Source organism: Chiloscyllium plagiosum, chromosome 18 (assembly GCF_004010195.1).
Source record: "Chiloscyllium plagiosum isolate BGI_BamShark_2017 chromosome 18, ASM401019v2, whole genome shotgun sequence".
Lineage (NCBI taxonomy): Eukaryota > Metazoa > Chordata > Chondrichthyes > Orectolobiformes > Hemiscylliidae > Chiloscyllium > Chiloscyllium plagiosum.
Window position 1 is genome coordinate 8,163,543 of NC_057727.1, and position 19,663 is coordinate 8,183,205.

The 19,663-nt window shown below is 39.8% G+C and overlaps 1 protein-coding gene across 2 annotated transcripts in view; it reads right to left on the bottom strand.

The window, feature by feature from the left end:
- prkar2aa (protein kinase, cAMP-dependent, regulatory, type II, alpha A) overlaps window positions 1–19,663 on the bottom strand; it is a 319,318-nt gene that overhangs the window by 58,368 nt on the left and 241,287 nt on the right. For both annotated transcript variants that reach the window (XM_043707640.1, XM_043707638.1), the window contains one exon: window positions 18,774–18,857. In XM_043707640.1, coding sequence (XP_043563575.1) covers window positions 18,774–18,857 — 84 coding nt within the window. The remainder of the gene's footprint in view (window positions 1–18,773; window positions 18,858–19,663) is intronic.

A 19,663-nucleotide genomic window follows, 5' to 3' on the forward strand; every position in this document is an offset into this window, starting at 1 on the left:
AGTCTGAAAAACTACCCTCCACCACCACCTTCTGTCTTGTACCACCAAGTCAATTCTGTATCGAAATGGCAAGTTCCCCCTGTATTCCAGGCCTGTTTCCACACTAAGTAATCTACTCTAATCTAACCTTGCTAACCAGTCTCCCATAGGGAACTTTGTTGAACGATTTACTGAAGTCCACATATATCATGCCCACCACTCTGTCCCCATTAATCCTCTTTGTTACTTCTTCAAAAAAAAACTCAATCAAGTTAGTCAGACATGATTTCCCACACACAAAGCCATGCTGACTACTGTATCCCTAATCATTCCTTGCCTTTCCAAATGCATGTAAATCCTGTCTCTCAGGATTCCCTCCAACAACTTGCTCACCAATGTCAGGCTCACCAGTCTATAGTTCCCTGGCTTGTCCTCATCAACTTTCTTAGTCACACCACGTTAACCAACCCCCAATTTTCCAGCACCTCACCTGTGACTATTGATGATACAAATATCTCAGCAAGGGGTCGAACAAACACTTCCCTAGCTTCCCAGAGTTTAGGGTACACCTGATCAGGTGGGGATTTAGCCACTTTTCTGCATTTCAAAATATCCAGTATGTCCTCCACTGTAACATGGACATTTTTCAAGATGTCACTATATATTTCACCACATTCTATATCTTCCATGTCCCTCTCCACAGTAAACACTGATGCAAAATACTTGCTTAGTATCTCCCCCATCTCCTGTGACTCCACACATCGGCTGCCTCGCTAATCTTTGAGAGGCCCTCTTCTCTCCCAAGTTATCCTTTTGTCCTTAATATATTTAGAAAATCCCTTCGGATTTCCCCTAACCCAATTTGCCAAAGCGATCTCATGTCCCATTTTTGCCCTCCTGATTTCCCTCTTACGTATACTCCTACTGCCTTTATACTCTAAGCATTCACTCTATTTCTGCTTACTATACCTGATATATGCTTCCTTCTTTTTCTTGACGAAAGTGCCAATTGCTCCAGTTATCCAGCATTCCCTACAACCAACAGATTTGCCTTGCACCCCAACAGGAAGATACTGAATGTGCATTATCTCATTTCTGAAGGTTTCCCACTTTCCAGCTGTCCCTTTACCTGCAAACATCTGCCCCCAATATTCTTTTGAAAGATCTTGCCTAATACCGTAAAAATTGGCCTTCCTCCAATTTTGAACTTTTGGTTCTGATCTATCCTTTTCCAACACTATTTGAAATCTAGTAGAATTATGGTCACTGGCCCCAAAGTGCTCCCCACTGACACCTCAGTCACCTACCCTGCCTTATTTCCCAAGAGTAGATCAGGTTTTGCATCTTCTCCAGTAGCTACATCCACATACTGAATCAGAAAATTTTCCTGCACACACTTCAATTCCTCTTCAGCTAAATCCTTAACACTTCAGCAGTCCCAGTCTATGTCTGGAAAGTTAAATTCTCCGACCATAACCACTATTATTCTTACAGATAATAGATCTCCTTACAAATTTGTTTTTTTAATTTCCTGCTGACTATTGGGGTGCCTTTAATAATGCCAATAAGGTGATCATTCCTTTCTTACTTCTCAATTCTGCCCAAATAACTTTCCTAGATACATTCCCAGATATGTCCACCCCAAGCACAGCCATTATGCTATCCCTTATCAAAAATGCTACAGCATCCACTCCCCCCCCCCCCCTCTTGACCCCCTTTCTATCCTTCCTGTAGCATTTGTATCCTGGAACATTAAGCTATGAGTCCTGTCCATCCCTGAGGAGAAAGTGAGGACTGCAGATGCTGGAGATCAGAGCTGAAAATGTGTTGCTGGAAAAGCGCAGCAGGTCAGGCAGCATCCAGGGAACAGGAGAATCGATGTTTCGGGCATAAGCCCTTCTTCAAGGCATAAGCCCTTCTTCACCTGAAAAAGGGCTTATGCCCGAAACGTCGATTCTCCTGTTCCCTGGATGCTGCCTGACCTGCTGCGCTTTTCCAGCAACACATTTTCAGCTCTGTCCATCCCTGAGGCAAGTTTCTGTAATTGCTATGATATCACAGTCCCATGTTCCTAGCAATGCCCGGAGTTCATCTGCCTTCCCTGTAGGCCTCTTGCATTGAAATAAATGCAGTTTAATTTATCAATCCTATCTTGTTCTCTGCTTTGTTCCTGCCTGCCCTGACTGTTTGACTCACTGCTTTTCCCCAATGTACCAGTCTCAGACAGATCTCTTTCTTCACTATTTCCCTGGGTTCCACCCCCACCTTACTAGTTTAAATTCACCTGCGCAGCTCTAGACAATCTCCCTACCAGTACATTAGTCCCCTTCCAATTCAGGTGCAATCTAATGTTCTTGCACAAGTCAATTCTGCCCCAGAAGAGAATCCAATGATCCAAAAATGTGAATCCTTCTCCCATACACCAACTCCTCAGCCATGCATTCATCTGCTCTACCCTCCTATTCTTATCCTCACTAACTTGTAGCACCGGGAGTAATCCAGATATTACCACCTTGGAGGACCTCCTTTTTACATTCCTGCCTAATTTCCTATATTTCCCCTTCAGAATCTTATCTTTTTCCCTTCCTATGTTGTTAGTTCCAATATGTACAACAACCTCCTGCTGTTCCCTCTCCCCCTTGAGGGCATTCTGCAGCCTCGGAGATATCCTTGATCCTGGCATTAAGGGAGGCAACACACCATTGTGATTTTCCGCTGTCGGCCGCAGAAACGTCTGTCTGCCTCTGACTAGAGTCTTGGATCACAATCGATTGCTTGGAACTGGACATACCCCTTGTTATATTGGAACCATTCTCAGTACCAGAAACTTGGCTGTTAATGCTACATTCTCCTGAGAGTCCATCATCCCCACCTCCCCACATTTCCCAAAACAGCATAATTATTTGAGTTGAGGATAGTCACAGGAAGCTCCTTCACGACCTGCTTACCTCTCCGACCTTTCCTGGAGTTATGCCATCTGCTTGACTGTATCGGAGGCTTTTCTCCCTTCCTACAACTGCCATCCATTACACCTTCTAGCTCCTGTAAATTCCTTATTGCCTCTAACTACCACTCCAACCGATCCATGCGATATGATTAGATTCGTAACCTAAGACTTTTCCTCCAGACATAAATAATCAAGATAAATAGGAAACTCTCCCCAAACTCCCACATTTGACTGGAACAGCACATCACTCTACTAAAGGCCATCTTTGCTCCTTCACAATCTACAGATGCAGAAAACAGCACCATCTTATGTTCTAAAACAAAACACTGCTCCAGGCTAACTTAGTACTTATGGCTTATATTTTTAAATGTAATCAAGAGACAGATCTCAAAAAAGCATAATCAAGAAAGAACACACTCTATTCACTATTGTTACACAAAAACTATGCACTTCTGTTCCTGTGCTGTGAGCTCTCCCACAAAGGTTCCTCCAAGGTCAGATGTGAATTTCACTGTTTGTTAATTTGTCCTCAACACACTATAATATAGAGAGATACTTGAACTCAGTGTTTCAAACTTATGTTTTAAAGCCTAGGAATTTCATTAACAATTATAAATTTGAATTAGTATTTCAGTTCGTCAGTAACTATAAACCTTACTGAGAGTAGCAGAGCTTATTAAAAATACAATAAAGAAGGCAGGACACATGATGCACTGGAATTGCAGGATGCAAGAGCTTCTGTATGCCAGTATGATCAAGAGCTACAAGCCTGCAGTCAGAGTAGGAGACCTAAAGTGCTTAAATTTATGAGTTTTGAGCTGGAGGCTGTTACAGACCTGGCACTGCATAAGGGAGAGGGTAAAGTTACCCGGACATTTTATTCCCCTTGGGATGAGTCTTTTGATTTGATCAATAGTTAGGGATTGTAGCCTGAAACTGGGGTTGGTTATGGGGTCCCAGAATCTTGAGGAGCCTCAGCTTTTGCAATTGCCCAACAGTTGAGGATCTTGCAGTCTGAATGGATGAAAGCAATAGTTGTTGGGTGATTGGATAAACTGACCATGACACGGTGGCATAGGAAAGCATTTGACCGGGGTTAGTTAATAAGAATAAGTGGCAGTAGGAGACAGTATAGAATGGTGGATATCATTCTCTGCAGCCAAGAGCGCTGTCCCGTTGACTACGGTGCATGGTCAATACTTGGGAATCAGCTCTGGGCTAGAGAGGGACTTCCAATGGGAGAATCCAATGGTTGTAAATTCTGGGATTCCAGGATTCTGCTCAAGTAGTATGAGCGGCCAGAGCTAAATATAAGTATAGAACCTCAAAAGCAGTAACTTCTTGGCACTAAAGAAAATGAATATTATAGGCAGAGTGAAAGGCAGAGGAGGTTCACTAAGTTGATTCCAGAGTTGAAAGGGTTGGCTTTGAGGAGAGATAGAGTAGACCCAGATCATACTCATTGGAATTTAGATGAATAAGGGGAGGGGATCTTACAGAAATATGTAAAATAAAGAGAATAGAAAAGTTAGAGTTAAAAATCACAATACCAGGTTATAGTCCAACAGGTTTAATTAGAAGCACTAGCTTTCAGAGTGCTGCTCCTTCATCAGGCGGTTGTGGAGATTGTCCTGAAGGAGCAGTGCTCCAAAAGCTAGTGCTTCTAATTAAACCTGTTGGACGATAACCTGGTGTTGTGAGATTTTTAAACTTTGTACACCCCAGTCCAACATCGTCATCTTCAAATCATGAGCATAAGATAGAAGCAGGGAAGTTGTTTCCAATGGAACTAGAACGAGGGATATAGCGTCAAAATAAGGGATATGGTGAGCAGGTGGGTAAGTGGAACTGAGTCCACAAATGGACAAAATAGGATGGATAGTAGGATGATACCTTTTATGAGAGCCTAAAGCTAGGGGTTATAGATTTAAGTACACAAGATTCATGTTTTAAGACAGATGGAGTGATTCTCTTTTCCTCAATAATGTTGTTGGTGTGTGTAATTCCCTTCTCCAGAAGATATTGGAGGCTGGGTTAGACAGCCTTTTAGATAGTCTGGACTTACTGATGGGCAGGGCAGACAGGACTGATCACCCTTGCCTAATATCTTGCAAAACATGAAGCTGAATCTCGGGGCTGAATGGCCTACTCCGATATTCCATGGCCACCCATGTGCAAGATGGGAACATGTTTACTGACATTTTACAGAAAACCCCATCCCATTCACGAGAGAATATAAGCTTAAAAGAAAACTAGCATAGATTCACTTGCAGAATCTGAAAGGCAAGTATATCTTCTGGCTTCCTGCCAGATATACAAACACACAAAGGGAGAGCAAGATAAACCCACTGTTAGGATGGTTCCTGTTTATTAAAAGCACATCATAAATGTGAGCTGCTCTTATAATATTAACCAACAACCACAAAGTTCATGACAGGTTTACAGGATCATAAGCAGTAAATTAATTATTTTAAATGGGTTGCCACATCCACTAACAGCAGAGAAAGGAATACCAAACAAATGCATAAACATTTGTTAACAAAACGGTGCCAATAGTAGCAGGCTCCAATGTTCCTTCTAAATTTCCTTTGGCTGTACAAAACTCTTGTTATACCATATGGTATATAAGACTGAGTTACAGCCACACACATGCATATTGTGAGATCTCACCTCCTTGGCATTAGCATGAATAATGCAGCGTAAGTTATCAAATTATAATGGACAGAAGTTTAGTGGTTAAAAGTACAAACTTGTATGCATCATTGGGAGGAGTGAGAATTTTGGGTTGGCTGTTAAAGAGATGCTAACTTCAAGATTTCGTTAAGTGCTAAATACTGTGATACAACTTCGAGGAAGAACATCTGGAGTGACCTGAAGTTATAACTTAGCCACATTTTGGATCCAGTAACTCCAGCTTACCAGAAAGCAGAAGTAAAAGCACAATAGTAATAGGTGAGAAGAATAGTCTAAGGACAATAATGTTCAAGGAATCCAATTAGAAATACAAATTGAGATTGCACTATTATGGGAAGCTATGAGCACTATTCCATTGGTCAAAACTTTGAAGTATTGAAATGGACTTTCTTGTATTGACCCAGGTGTACGCATTTCAGTTAAATGCTGCAAAGCTATTCACAAAATGGTGTGTAAAATGGGCAGCATCACTGAAGTTTTGGCAATTTCCAAAGGTTTGCATTTTTCACATGAAACCTGCTAGAGGTACTTGTCAGGAGAGTAGTATTGGAAATTAAAGCTTTGATATAGATTTGTTACAATTTGAGGGGATTGCCATATGTACAAGGCTTATTTAAAGTAACTGTTCCAGGGCTGACAACTGCCATAAGAATCAAATAAGTGAAAGAGGCAACACTGGGTAAGCAGTGCATCGCATGCAGCTTTTATATTTTTGATAGGATATGGTACTGCTGGCAAAGCCTGCATTTTTTGCCCATTCTCAATTGTCCTGGAACCAAGTGACTTGCTAAGGCATTTCAAGGGTAGTTGAGAGTCAACCACATTAGTTTCAGCAGGTAAAGTTGTGGGTTTGAAGTTGTGGGTTTGAAAAGGATCTGCTAGAGCTGAATTCTTAAAGCAAAAAACAATTTGTATTCCAATTAAATTGGTTAATCTAAAACCTTGAAGGGCATCATGAGATCAACCACAAGGTTCAAAACGAGGAAGAGGTGACCCAGAAGTCTCAGGATCCAGCAAAAGGCAGACCAATATATTTTAAACTTGCATTAAGTATTAATTTTTATTGTTTTTATTATAAATAACTGACTGATCTTTTATTCCACCAATGTAGTTATTCCTGGAGAAAAGAAAATCTTATTCTAAATTTTAGCCTAGAGTCCAAATTCATTCAAATTCTACATTAAATCACCTTTTATGCATGTTCCATTTGTCCCTTGCACAGTCTAGATACCACTGCACAGTCTTGCACCTACAAAGCTCAGAGGGAACTTGACAAGGTTGCTGTCCTTCCTACAAATGAGTGGGCTATTTCAGTCTCAGACTAAGACACACAAAGTCAACCTTCTAAGCTGAACAATATTTTCAATGAAATATGGACAAAGCAGCTGAATGAAGGTTCTTGTTTCCAAGATGCTCAAACACTATGGACTTCAGAATGAAAATCTATTTACCAACACCAAAAACATAAGTCTAATTGGTCTAATCTGACACAATGCAACCTTGTCATAAAATGAAAATAAAATGAATTGAAAGATTTACGATGCATTTTTACTTTTACTTGCATCACAATTAAAATTCAAATGAATATTCTGAACTATCTAGTGGGATGAATTTAGAATTCATAAAGTTTCCACATTGTTTCATCCACTTATCTAATTTAGTTGCGACTTCCAATCTAGCTTCCTTTTTTATTTCATGGGGATGTAAGCGTTCTGATAACACCAGCACTTTTTGGCCATACCTTATTGCCTTAGAATAGTAGTCAATCAACTCCTTAAACTGCTGCAGCCCATCTGTTATTACGTGCACTCAGTGCTGTCTGGAAATTCCAGAATTTTGATCAGAGAACAGCAATATAATTCAAATCAGCATGAAGAATACACTGGAGAGAAATTGTAGTCAGGGCTTCTGGACTTCAAGCAGAGGGTTTTCTGGGTTTTAAGAGTACCGTCAGAGGAGGTGTGACAAGTTCCTCCCGTGGTCTTTGTACATATTGCTGCCACAATATACCAATGCTAGAGGGAGAAAATGTTTAAGCTGCTGTATGGATTACATTGCCCTGGATGCTGTCCTCATCCAGGAATTGGACAGTACTCACATCACCCTCTTGACATGTGCCTTGAAGATAGTGTACAGGTCTTGGGGAAGTGAGGTGATAAATTACTTGTTGCAAGATTCCTAGTATCTGACCTACTCATGCAGCCACAGTATCTAAATGATTGGCTTAGTTCAGTTTCAGATGCATTGTACATCTCAAGGATTTTAATAGTGGAAGATTCAGCAACAGAAAAGCGTTGTTTGCAGAGGAATGGATAAAATCTCGCTTGTTTGAGATGGTCATTGCTTGCCACTTGCACAGTGCAAGCATTACTTGCAAACTGTCAGACTTGAGTGGTCTAGGCCTTGATGCACAAGAACATGAATTGCTTCAGTACCTGATGAGTCTGACTGGTACAGAGAACTCTGCACCATCAAACATCATATGATGGAGATAAGGTCTGTAAATAATGGTGGATAGAAATAGATTTCTCAAAACCTTGCTCTAAATGTCTTGCATTTAATACTGCAACTATGAGCTTTCAAATACTGGGAAGAGTCTATTTTTATTACTGTTGACAATCCTTTCAAAAGATAAGCACTAACACAGCAGGCAGAACAAATTTTCCAAATCCGCACTTGCAATTTTATTTCCTTATACATGCATCATTTGAATAAATTTGCAATGTTCCCTCCCTATTGCATCAACAGGTTCGAAAGTACAAAACCCAATCAGGCAATAACTTCATTACTTTATTAAAGTTTTACAAATTCGAGCTCTAATCTTCGGTTTAAGGCTTCTTTCCCTGTTTTCCTGTGTATAGCTTCACGCTTTCCTCTGACTAATTCAATTTATTGTTACAATATGGTTAGAAGTGATATAAAATACCAGGACCTTTACAAAACATAATCTATTTTTGGACTGCCTTGAATTTTTGCCTTTGTTAAACAGAACAAACCTTTTGGAGGCCCTGTGCAAAGAAACAATAAATCAATTCATGCGATCCTTTGTTTTAAACACGAAAGGACATCTTTTAATATTCTTGCCAAGACATCAAGGTCTTGTACTTAAAGCAACCAGTGTTTTATCAGCTCACAAACAAACAGATTTGATGGCTGAGATTGTCAATTCTGAAGTTGAACTCTGGCATGAGCATCTTAGATGGCATAATGTTTGTCCATGTCAGAGATGAGATATCTCATGCTATCCCATGCTTCTCAACTCATTACCTCTGCAAGCAAAAACGTTGAACTCATTAGTCAGCAAATCACATGTGGCGAGCAAGTTGTAAGTTCTTCCCACTGTTAAGACCTTCCAAGGTTGAAAGTTCTGGCACCATATTTAAACACCAGCGAGACACAACTTTGTTGCAAGGGAGAACCCTCACAGGACCATATGGTGGCTGCTACCAGAAGCCCAGAAATACCTGCCAAGCTGAAGCTAGCTTCCAGGATCACAAACGCTGCCTTGCAGACTCAGTCTATCCGGTTCCAGCAGAATAGTGTCAGGAGACCATGTCATCTGACCATCCAGCCTAGTAACTGATTATAGCAAGCAGTGTAACAAACAAATTCATGATCTCTTGTGCTCCTCAAGGTGAGGTAGCATCATCTCTCACACTTATGGGGGCAACATTCAGTCTCACCCTGTCACTGCACAATACTGCATATTTATTATGGATTTAAAAATAGGGCAGATGGACATGGTTAGTTTGGAGATTTGTTTTGAAAAGTCCAGTAAGGTCAATTTGCACACGAATTGAAATACATCAGTTCCAAGCAAGTATGCAAATGGAGATGAATGCCTGGAAGAAACCTTGCATTGATAAAGGATGAACTGTATACTGCCAAATTTGCAACAGGCAGAACAAGCACATCAAATGAATTAGTTCAATTCTGGCTTCAAAACAAAAAAGTTTCAAAATGGCAGATCAGGAGAGCCCAGAGTCTCAATCTCCATGAAGCCACCCATTGCAAACACATAAGTTGTACTGAAAGAGAAGACAAGGATACAGTCATAGAGCCATAGGGTCATTCAGCATAGAAATACAGCCTTCGATCCACTAGATCATACGACCGTATTCCCAAATTAAACTAGTCCCACATGCCTGCGTCTGGCCTATATCCCTCCAAACCTTTGCTATTCATGTATTTATGCAAATGTCTTTGAAATGTTTATCCACCACTTCCTCTGACAGTTCATTCCACATATGATAAACTGTGTAAAAAAAAAGTTGCCCTTCTTGTCCTTTTTAAGTCTTTCTCCTCTCACCTTAAAAGCACTCCAACTAGTTTTGAACTCCCGCACCCGAGGGAAAAGACCTTTGCTATTCACCTTATCCATGTCCTCCTTCATTTTATAAAGATCTGTAAGGCCGCCCTTCAGCCTCCTACATTCCATGGAAAAAAATCCCAGCATATCCAGCCTCTTCTTCTAACTTGAAATAACTGCACAGAGGCCTGTATCACATCACCAAGTCAACCTTTATTTATATGTACAGAATATACGGACTCTGACCAGCCAGCTCAGAGCCAGTCTCGAGACTGAGGAGACCTTCTAAATCTCTTGTTTATATCTGTCTGCCAGGGCTTCCTAATTGGCCAGATTAACAATCCCAATCAAGGATCTCAGTCAATAAGATCTACTCTGAGCTCGTTCCAATCACTAAACTCAAATCCAGCAGATCTGGTTACATCCTTATACATGTTTTCTGCGGCCTTTCCAGTTTAACAACATCCTTCCTATAGCAGGATATCCAGCATTGTGTACAGTACTCCAAAAGAAGCTTCACCAATGTCTTATACAGCTGTCACATGACTCCCAACTCCTTTACTCAATGTTCTGACCAATGAAGGCAAGCATGCCAAACATCAAGATCATCAAGAAAGTTGCAGTAGAGACAGCCAAAGTTATGTATTTATCCAGGTTTGAGGCCAAACACAAAGTTAACAGATACACCTGCTTTAAGTAGCTAAGTTTTTGAAGTTTTGAGCAACTCAACTGGACAGACGTTAATTGGGAAGATAAAGTTAATTCTATCAGGTTGTGTGATTAATGAAATACATGGTCTATAGATTTGTTGTCACCTGATGGTGAGAAAATCATTCCATTTGATTAAGTGTGAACTTTGATGCCCATTTTATTTTCTGGATTTGGCTGCAAGTTGCATAACTTTAGATTTTCTTTTTAAAAACAGCAGCAAATTCTAATTTTTGAGAAGCACTGAAGTCAGCAGTTTAATTACACGAGCTTCTACTAATAATGCTTCAGGTGGGGATTCCAGAAAAAATTACAATCCTTTGCCTTATTATCATAATTACTAATTGATACTTAAGCATTAGTTACAAACTATTTTTATACATGACTGCCTACAGGGAGTAACTAGGAGGCAGTCTATCAATCCATTGCGTCTGTGCCAGCTCTTTAAAGGACCTTTTTAATTCTACCTACATGATTGCCCTTTCCCATCCAAATAAATGTTAAATCTAATAGCTCAAGATAACATTGGTTCAGAGGCACAACAGCAAAGATGTTGGAATAGAAATGTTGCAAAGACACCAAATTTCTTTTGAAGTATTTCAAATTACTACGAGATAACCATTCTTCCTCAAGAACTGGAGGAAGTTCTGAGGAAGGATCACCAGACCAGAAATGTGAACTTTAATTTTTCTTCATAGATGTTGCCAGACTTGCTGAGCTTTTCGAGCAACTGTACCTGCATGCTAATTTGGGGTTCCTGTACAAGCACACTCCTCACTTTGAACAGACTTTAAGTTTCACTTATTAAAAAATTTCATTTTCTATTTTCACAACTGAAGTGAATAACTTATCACTTCACTGCATTATGTTCATCTGCTAGCTTGCTACCACCTCTCAACTGGGTAACAGCTCTTTGCACTGTTAGCTTGTGCCCTCCTGCAATTTGTCTTTTCCACAGTGAGTATGGAAGTTGGGACATGTTGAAGTTGTACAGGCTATTGGTAAAGTCATTTTTTAGAATACTGTGTATTCTGGTCACCCTGCTAATAGGAAGGATGTTATTAACAGGGTGCAGAAAACACAAGAATGCTGCTGGCATTGGAGGATTTCAGCTATAGGGAGAGGCTAAATAGGTTGGGACTTTTCCCCCTGGAACATTGGAGGCTGAGGGGGTGACCTTATAGAGGTTTATAAAATCACGAGGGGCATGGATAGGGTGAATAATCAAAATGTTTTTTTCTAAAGTGGGGTGTCCAAAACTCAAGATCATAGATTTAAGATGAAAGGGGAAAGATTTAAAAGAGACCTGAGGGGTGACTTTTTCATGCACAAGTTGGTGTATGTATGGAATGAGCTGCCAGAAGTAGTGGTGGAGGCAAGTACAATTATAGCATTTAAAAGGGCTCTGGATGGGTATATGAAAAGGAAAGGTTTGAAGGAATATGGGCCAAATGCTGGCAAATAAGATGAGATCAAATAAGGAAAACTGGAGTTGCACCAAAAGGGTCTGCTTCCATACTGTATGACTCTAACACGGCTTTGTACAGTCACCAAACTTAGATAAATCAATCTCTATTACTTCATCTGTGTCATTTTCAATATATCATGAATAGCTGAGATGCCAGTAATCCCTGTCACAATCCACTATTCATTGCTCGTCAACTTGAAAGCGACCTGTTTAGGCTCACTCTGTTTCCTGATTGTTAACTAATCCTCTCTCCATGCAAATTCAACTTTACAGCTTGCAACCGACACTCAATCCTCATAACTGTTATTATTTTTTGCAGTGTTCAAAGTCAGGCTGCAGTAAGATTGAGCCCTAATTTGGAACAGGAAGATAGTGAGAAGGAAATTCAGCAAGGAGAAGGATCAAAGGATAAACATAATGACTTAGATAGTCACTTAATTCTAATATGAATATTCACTATTTCAATTCTTGGAAGAGTCACAAATAAGTTTGTCATGAAAGGTACTAAACGAATTCAGTTCACCAGAATGAATACTGATCACCTTTGGCTATGCTTTCATCCGAGGATAGTGTCAACACAGGTTCACAAGTTTCATCCTCAAATTGCTGGTCTTTGGGTACATTAGGTAGAACGTCATATAACGTACTAAGAGTGCAGAACTTGCTTCCTTTGCTTTCCTTCTCTACTGGCAATCTGCCTCATCATTATGATGGTTATTATTCAAACTGCAATACAGTCTGATGAACAAGTAGTTGCCATCTTTTATAATTAGTTCCAAGCTTCTCTCAGTCATTAATATCAGTGCTCCAGTGCTTCAATGAGAACCTTAGAATGTCTTTGAAGTGCAATTACCTCATCCCCTGGAAACTTGGCCACTTAAGAGTTGGAAACAGTACATGGGAAATAATATATTAAATAAGGATCTTGAGGTGAGATTCCTGACAGAATTGCCATAACACAAGAAATAGGAGCAGAAATAGGTCCTATTGTTACCCTAGCCTGTTCCACTATTCAAGGAGAACACAGCTGACTCCATTTAGCCACTCTATTTCCATTTTCTGTTCCCCTGTTACATTATCTGTTCCTCTCTGTTGTACATAATTGAAACACCAGACTTGCTAACATTCAAATTCACACCTGATTCTCTATGGACAGTTGGCCTGGTAATTAACAGTCAAGTACTATATTTCTATGGTGATGGCTCTTATGACACGGCGGTGAACCCTTTTGTTAATTACACCCAGAAAAGCTCACCTCGCCTTGTAATCTGTTAAACATATGAGTGACAGAGAACTCCCAAATTCAACTATTTAAAGGAAATAACATCAATTTATTTTTTAACTCTAAAAGTGAACATTAAACAACTATTCACAGCTCTAAGCCCCCTTTCTCTTAACTGTTTATTACCTGCCTCCAACTCTACAACAATATGCTGTAACAAAGACACTTATAAAATTACATCAACTTCATTTGATCTCCCTGTGTCGTCTTCTGTATGTTTGATATGAAAAGGTACCTTTGCTAGAGACTGTTTCCTAATATTTTGGGTCTCTCTTGATGGCAGTTGCTCTCTCTCCAATTTTCAAAATGTCTGCATTTTTATACTCCCAACATTGGTTCAATGTTGACAAAAGAATAAATTCAAATTCAATTGGGTTTAAGCATCCTGGGGCATAATTTAAACTGATTGGTTAAATATGAATTGTTATCAAAACAGCAACCAACTCAGGTATCCATATCACAGCCAAATATTACATATTTTCAATTTTCCAGTACATTCAAATTGCCATTTAAGTCATAGATACAGGTGTTTGTAATTTCTCAGTTCAGAACAGCATTCACTCTCTCCTAAAGATACAGTATATATCATCAACTCCATAACAATGGCACACTTCAGTGTAAAATATACAGAAGCTGCAAGCAGCACAGGAAAAAGCTGCTTACATTTAGAATATAGAAATCACTAAAGATGCTCACATTTGTGTCGTTGAATATGTAGAAAACAATGTGCCTCATCAATAAAAAGGTAGAGATACTAAATATAACAAAGTCTATGGCGTTCGACAAAATCCCATCTCTTATTATGAAGACATGCTTTCCAGAACCAGCTGCTCCAGTGCAAATATAACACTGGCATCTACTTGACACAGAAAATTGCCAAAGTTTGTAAAGTCCATAAAAAGCTGCACATTTCAATTTGTCCAATTATTGCCCTATCAATGTCCTTTTCAACAGCAAAGTGCCAAGTTGAAAATGGGTCTCAAAAGGTCAATGCTGAGGAATACTAGACATGCCTGGTACTACGTTGTTGGTACATGAGCTTATGAGCAGAACAGTTTAGAATCTCAAAGAAGTGAGGCCTAATACCCAATCTTCCTCAAAAGTCTCTATAACAAAGTCTATCATATCAATGCAACCTGCAACGTGTTGCTAATGGGCAATAAACATTGTTAATGACTAGAGATTTTTCTCCCTGCAGAGAAGGAAGTGAATTGAACTGAATTAGCTTTATTGACACATACAACGAAAAAGTAAGTTGCCACTTACAGCACCATCTCAGATAGGAGAGTCCCTAGGTACATAATTATCTATTAGTTACATAACAGACAAACGAAGGAAAAGCTACCATACAGCTATAAATGGTATAACCATGGGTCAGAAAAACAAGAGAGAGTTAATAAGACAAACATTTGCCAGAATTTGGCCCACATCTTTCTAAACCCTTCCTATTTGAATACCTATCCAGATGCCTCTTAAATGCTGTAATTGTTCCAGCTTCCATCACTTCCTCTGACAACTCATTCCATAGATAAACCACACTGTGAAAAAGTTGCCCCTTTGGTCCCTTTTATAATCTTTCTCCTCTCACCTTAAACCCATGCTCTCTAGTTTTAGACTCCCCCCATCCCAGGGAAAAAGACCTTGGCTATTCACCCTATCCATGCCTCTCATGATCTATCCAAAAAGGTTTCCTCTAGGACACTAGGTCCAGTGATCCCTATTTAAAAGAGAATGCTGGAAGCAAACTTCATCATGGTACAGTTACAACATTTAAAAGACACTTAGATAAGCACACAAATAGAAAAGGTTTCAAGGAATATGGGCCAGGAGCAGGCAGGTGGGTCTAGCTTAGTTTGGGATTATGTTCAGCATGGACTAGTATGACTGAAAGGTCTGTTTCTATGTTCTATGGCTGAGCAATAGCCCATTCAGCATTATGAGCATCCATGCACACACAGCAAATATACTTTGAGACACAAAGGATAACCTGTTTACTAACATGCAGTTTTGGCTCCAGTCCACATTACAGGCCTTGTCTAAATATAATTCAGAATGACTATTCTTAAGATCAAGGCACCCATTTGACAGAGATCAATATCAAGGAGCCCCAGCCAAACTGAAGTCAACAGGAATCAGGGAAGAAGCACTCTATTGTTTGAAGTCATATCTAACAAAAGCAAGGTGACTATTGAAGTCAATCACGTGGAACAAAGGACATTACAGGATGGGTAGTGCTCTCGCCCAAACATCTTCAGCTGCTTGGTCAAAGGTTACCATCCAACATAACATTTCGAACAACAATCATCTTTTCTGATTATAACTTCCACTCAATTGTTCAGATACAGAAACAGTCCCTGTCGGCATCTGAGCTCTAGACAGTAGTCAGGCTTGCACTGACAAACCTCAAATTAGGTTTTTGTGTCAAGAACAGACATCTGCAACAAGATTCAAACAATCTCCCCTTGAGGTTCAGCATCACTGAACTCCCACTGAGGAAAAGCAATAGTTGGTAATCAGCAGTATGTTACCTTGCCCATATTTAAACTCAGGCTGTGAGAATACATGGAGTTTGCAGTTAATGTTCAGGACTCCCAGAGCATGACTGCCTCAACTGTGTGCTACTGCACCATTGCCTATAACAGTTTTGACCACACAGGAAGTTAAATGAAACAACGAAGAGAAAAATGAGAGAAGAACAAATCAGCATAAACTAAAAATACATGGAAAAGTATGAAATAGGAGCAAGATTAGGCCATTTGATTGTCAAAACTGCTTTGCCATTCAAACAGATCATGGCTGATTGCCTCTACCTCCTTGAAGCTATTTTTCCTATATCCTTTTCGAGCACTAGAACCCAGAAATTTATCAACTTAATTTCTTCAATATGCTCAAAGATGACTTTTCATGGCTCTCTCGGATAGAAAATTCCCAAGATTCACCTAATTTAAAATGAAGAAATTCTTCTCCAACTCAATTCCATACACAGCCATAACAAAGGGGTCAGTAATCTAAGAACTCATCATACCCTAATTCAGACTGCTGCATTTTAACTTTCCCTTTACATTATGATAGATTTTAGTGTAAATTTAGAACAGGTACTGTGCAAGATATAACTACTGGGCCTGTTGAGGCTGAAGCTTTAATAAGGCCCAATAAAACAGCTACTTAAGTAGTCAATTTCATTAAAGACGATTAAAGAAAGATTATTGTTGGTCTCTCGTCTTCAATTAGTCTGGTTTAGTATGATGTGATGATGCTGTATCCAGGCAGAGGGCAAAAGGAAGAGATGTATTATGAAGGGCATGGGTAAGTTACTCAAGTACTACACTGACAATTTGGTTCAATAATATTACACCCTAAATCTACCAGTTTCTCAACCAAGTGATCAAAAACCCTGAGTCAAGTATACATTGAGTCTGCATTAATTTTCGCAAGTCCTTTTAGGTTACTGACAGATAGTCTGTGGCTTTGAGCAAGGTTGTGATGTTTAGCGACACAAAGTTGAACAACTGACAGCACTTTGCAGCATTTCCTCTAGATTCTATTTAGGCAAGCTCTGGTAAACAGAAATATTGATGAATTCTTGGGCTCACTTGGAGGTCAGTTGCAGTAAGTATCAACCAGAATTGGATTACATTTCAGATGTAAAAATCATGCGCTAATGTAAACTGTAACATCACACACAGGACTTATTCTATCCTTCAGGATAGCAACAAAGATAGAAAGAGCAAGAAAAGCAGAAAATCCTTCACATCTTCTACTGTGTAACTTCTGAGAAAGTTGGAACCAAGCCATTTTACGATTTCAGCACAGGGATACCAAGTAACACAATTCATTCAGCTTGACGGTATTGCCGAGTAATGTTACCCGCTCTGCTTCTTTCTCACTGCAATCCTGCATAGCCAGCTCTGTCTCTCCCCCACTCTGTTTTTGTCCTGCATGGCTGTCACAAATTTCTCACCCTGTCTTTATTACTTTGTCAATTTGTCACTTTGTCCCTCAATCCCTCCACTTGCTGACTAGCTGCTCTGGGTCCAGCCCCCTCCCACTCTAGTTTAAACTCTGTCAAGTAGCAAGCAATAGTGTGCCTCACTGTGAGGATATTGGTTACCCTCCAGTTTAGATGGACCTCTTGCAAAGGAGGTCCAGAAGAGGTCCTAATGATCTAAAAACCTGAAACCCTGCCCCCTGCACCAGATACTTAGTAATGCATTCACCTCTCCAATCTTTCTATTCCTTGCCTCACTAGCACATGGCACTGGTAGTAAACTAGAGATGACTACACTTGATGTCCTGCTTTTCAGCCTCTTACCTTACTCTTTACACTCACTTTGCAGGACCTCATTTCTCTTTCATTGGTACAAATGTGCAATTGCTCAGACGTACTTGACCCTGGCACCAGAGAGGCAACACACCATCCTGGAATGTCAAATGCAGCCTGTGTTCCTAACTAGCGGATTTCCTACCATTATCACTCACTTGGACTTTGCCTAACCATGCTCTACAGCAGTGCCAGTTGTGGTGCCATAGGCCTAACTGTTGCTGTTATACTCCCTTGTTACTTTGGTTAGGCCCTCGTCATGCAACTCTTATAATTCGCATGTTATTCCAGCCATTTGGTTTGTCTCTAGCAAGATCTTTTATTTTTGCAATTATCGCTCTGCTTTAATTAATCAGATCATAGGTCATCCCTTCACTTGCTATTCAGCTGTTGACACTTGATTCATACAGTTTGAAACTGTTAATCACATGCAAAGACTCGTTATTCAGCCCGTCAACACTCCAATCACACCATTTGTGCTACCTCTTAACACTCGTCATTACCTGGAATTATCATGCAATGATCTCTCTACCGATATATTCTGCACCTGTGCGCATCCGTCCACTTCACCTTTCGAAGGAGCAGCGCTCTAAAAGCCTGTGATTTCAAATAAACCTATTGGACTATAACCTGATGTTGTGCAACTTTTGGTTTGTCTCTTAAATCGGTTACTGGTCCTAAAAGTCTTCTATTGTCAAAAAAAAACCATGGATATGTTACTCAACCCCGTCATTGGCCTGAACAACAAATGCTAAGACATTAGTTAATTGCAATCAAGTGTGGAACACCAGTCTTCCTTGTTACATTGTTGAGGTGCTTCCAATTACATTAAAGAGAACCAAGTTCCATTTGCAAAGAAGGCTTCAAATCACTTAAGTCCCAAGTAAAGCTCTGATATCTCAGCTCCTGGTCTCCATACAATGGTGTAATCAGCCAACAGAAGGGAAGCATGCTAAAGTACCTTCAATACCCCAGAAATTACATATAGATAAATAGCCAAGATCTACTCCGAGCTCAGATCATCACAAAACATCAAGGTAAACATGGTAAATTATGGTAACTTACCTGGTCAAGATTTTTGAACAGAACAATATCCTTACAGGCTTCCTGTAATCTAGCTCGTTGATCATCTGTTTTTGGGTAAACAACCTGAAACAGAAGGAAGACGACTTTTAAAAAAATGGAACAAAAAGAAATCATGTAATTTGAGAGTTGTGGGCATAAATGGTTCAGCTCTCACTGTCCTGAGAGCTCCAGTGGCAATGTCTTAGGTCAAGATGACTGGCCCCCAACAATGACAACCATCAACAGTTCCAAATAAAAGTCATACTACACAAAATATTAACTCTAATGCTCAGATACTGCGAGACCCAATTTCTCTCACACTGAGTCTTTATTTCATAACCATTTTCCTTTATGCCAAGGTGAATTCCAACTAAAGGCAACTTGTCTCAATTCCCTCAGACTTCAATTTTACCAGGATAGCTTTGACTGTGTGAGACCAGAGGTAAGTTAAAAATCACAACACCAGTTTATAGTCCAACAGGTTGAATTGGAAGCACACTCGCTTTCGGAGAGATGCTCCTTCATCAGGTGTGTCGCTCCGAAAGCTAGTGTGCTTCCAATTAAACCTTTTGGACTATAACCTGGTGTTGTGATTTTTAACTTTGTACACCCCAGTCCAACACCAGCATCTCCAAATCATGACAGTCAAAGCTAGTTTGACATCAGAGGCAATTTTTTAAGCATCATCTTTGGAATTCAGTACTTTACTCAGTGTATGGACAAACGGTATAATTAGCTCTGGCACTAAGTGGGCTTTGGTGGAACCTACAACAACAGGGAAGCAAATTATCAGTCAGCATATCATTTACAGCATCTGCAGTTTTTTCAGTTTTAATCATTTAATAGGACTGTCAACAACACATTTCAGTGCTTTGCTAATGACCAGTAGC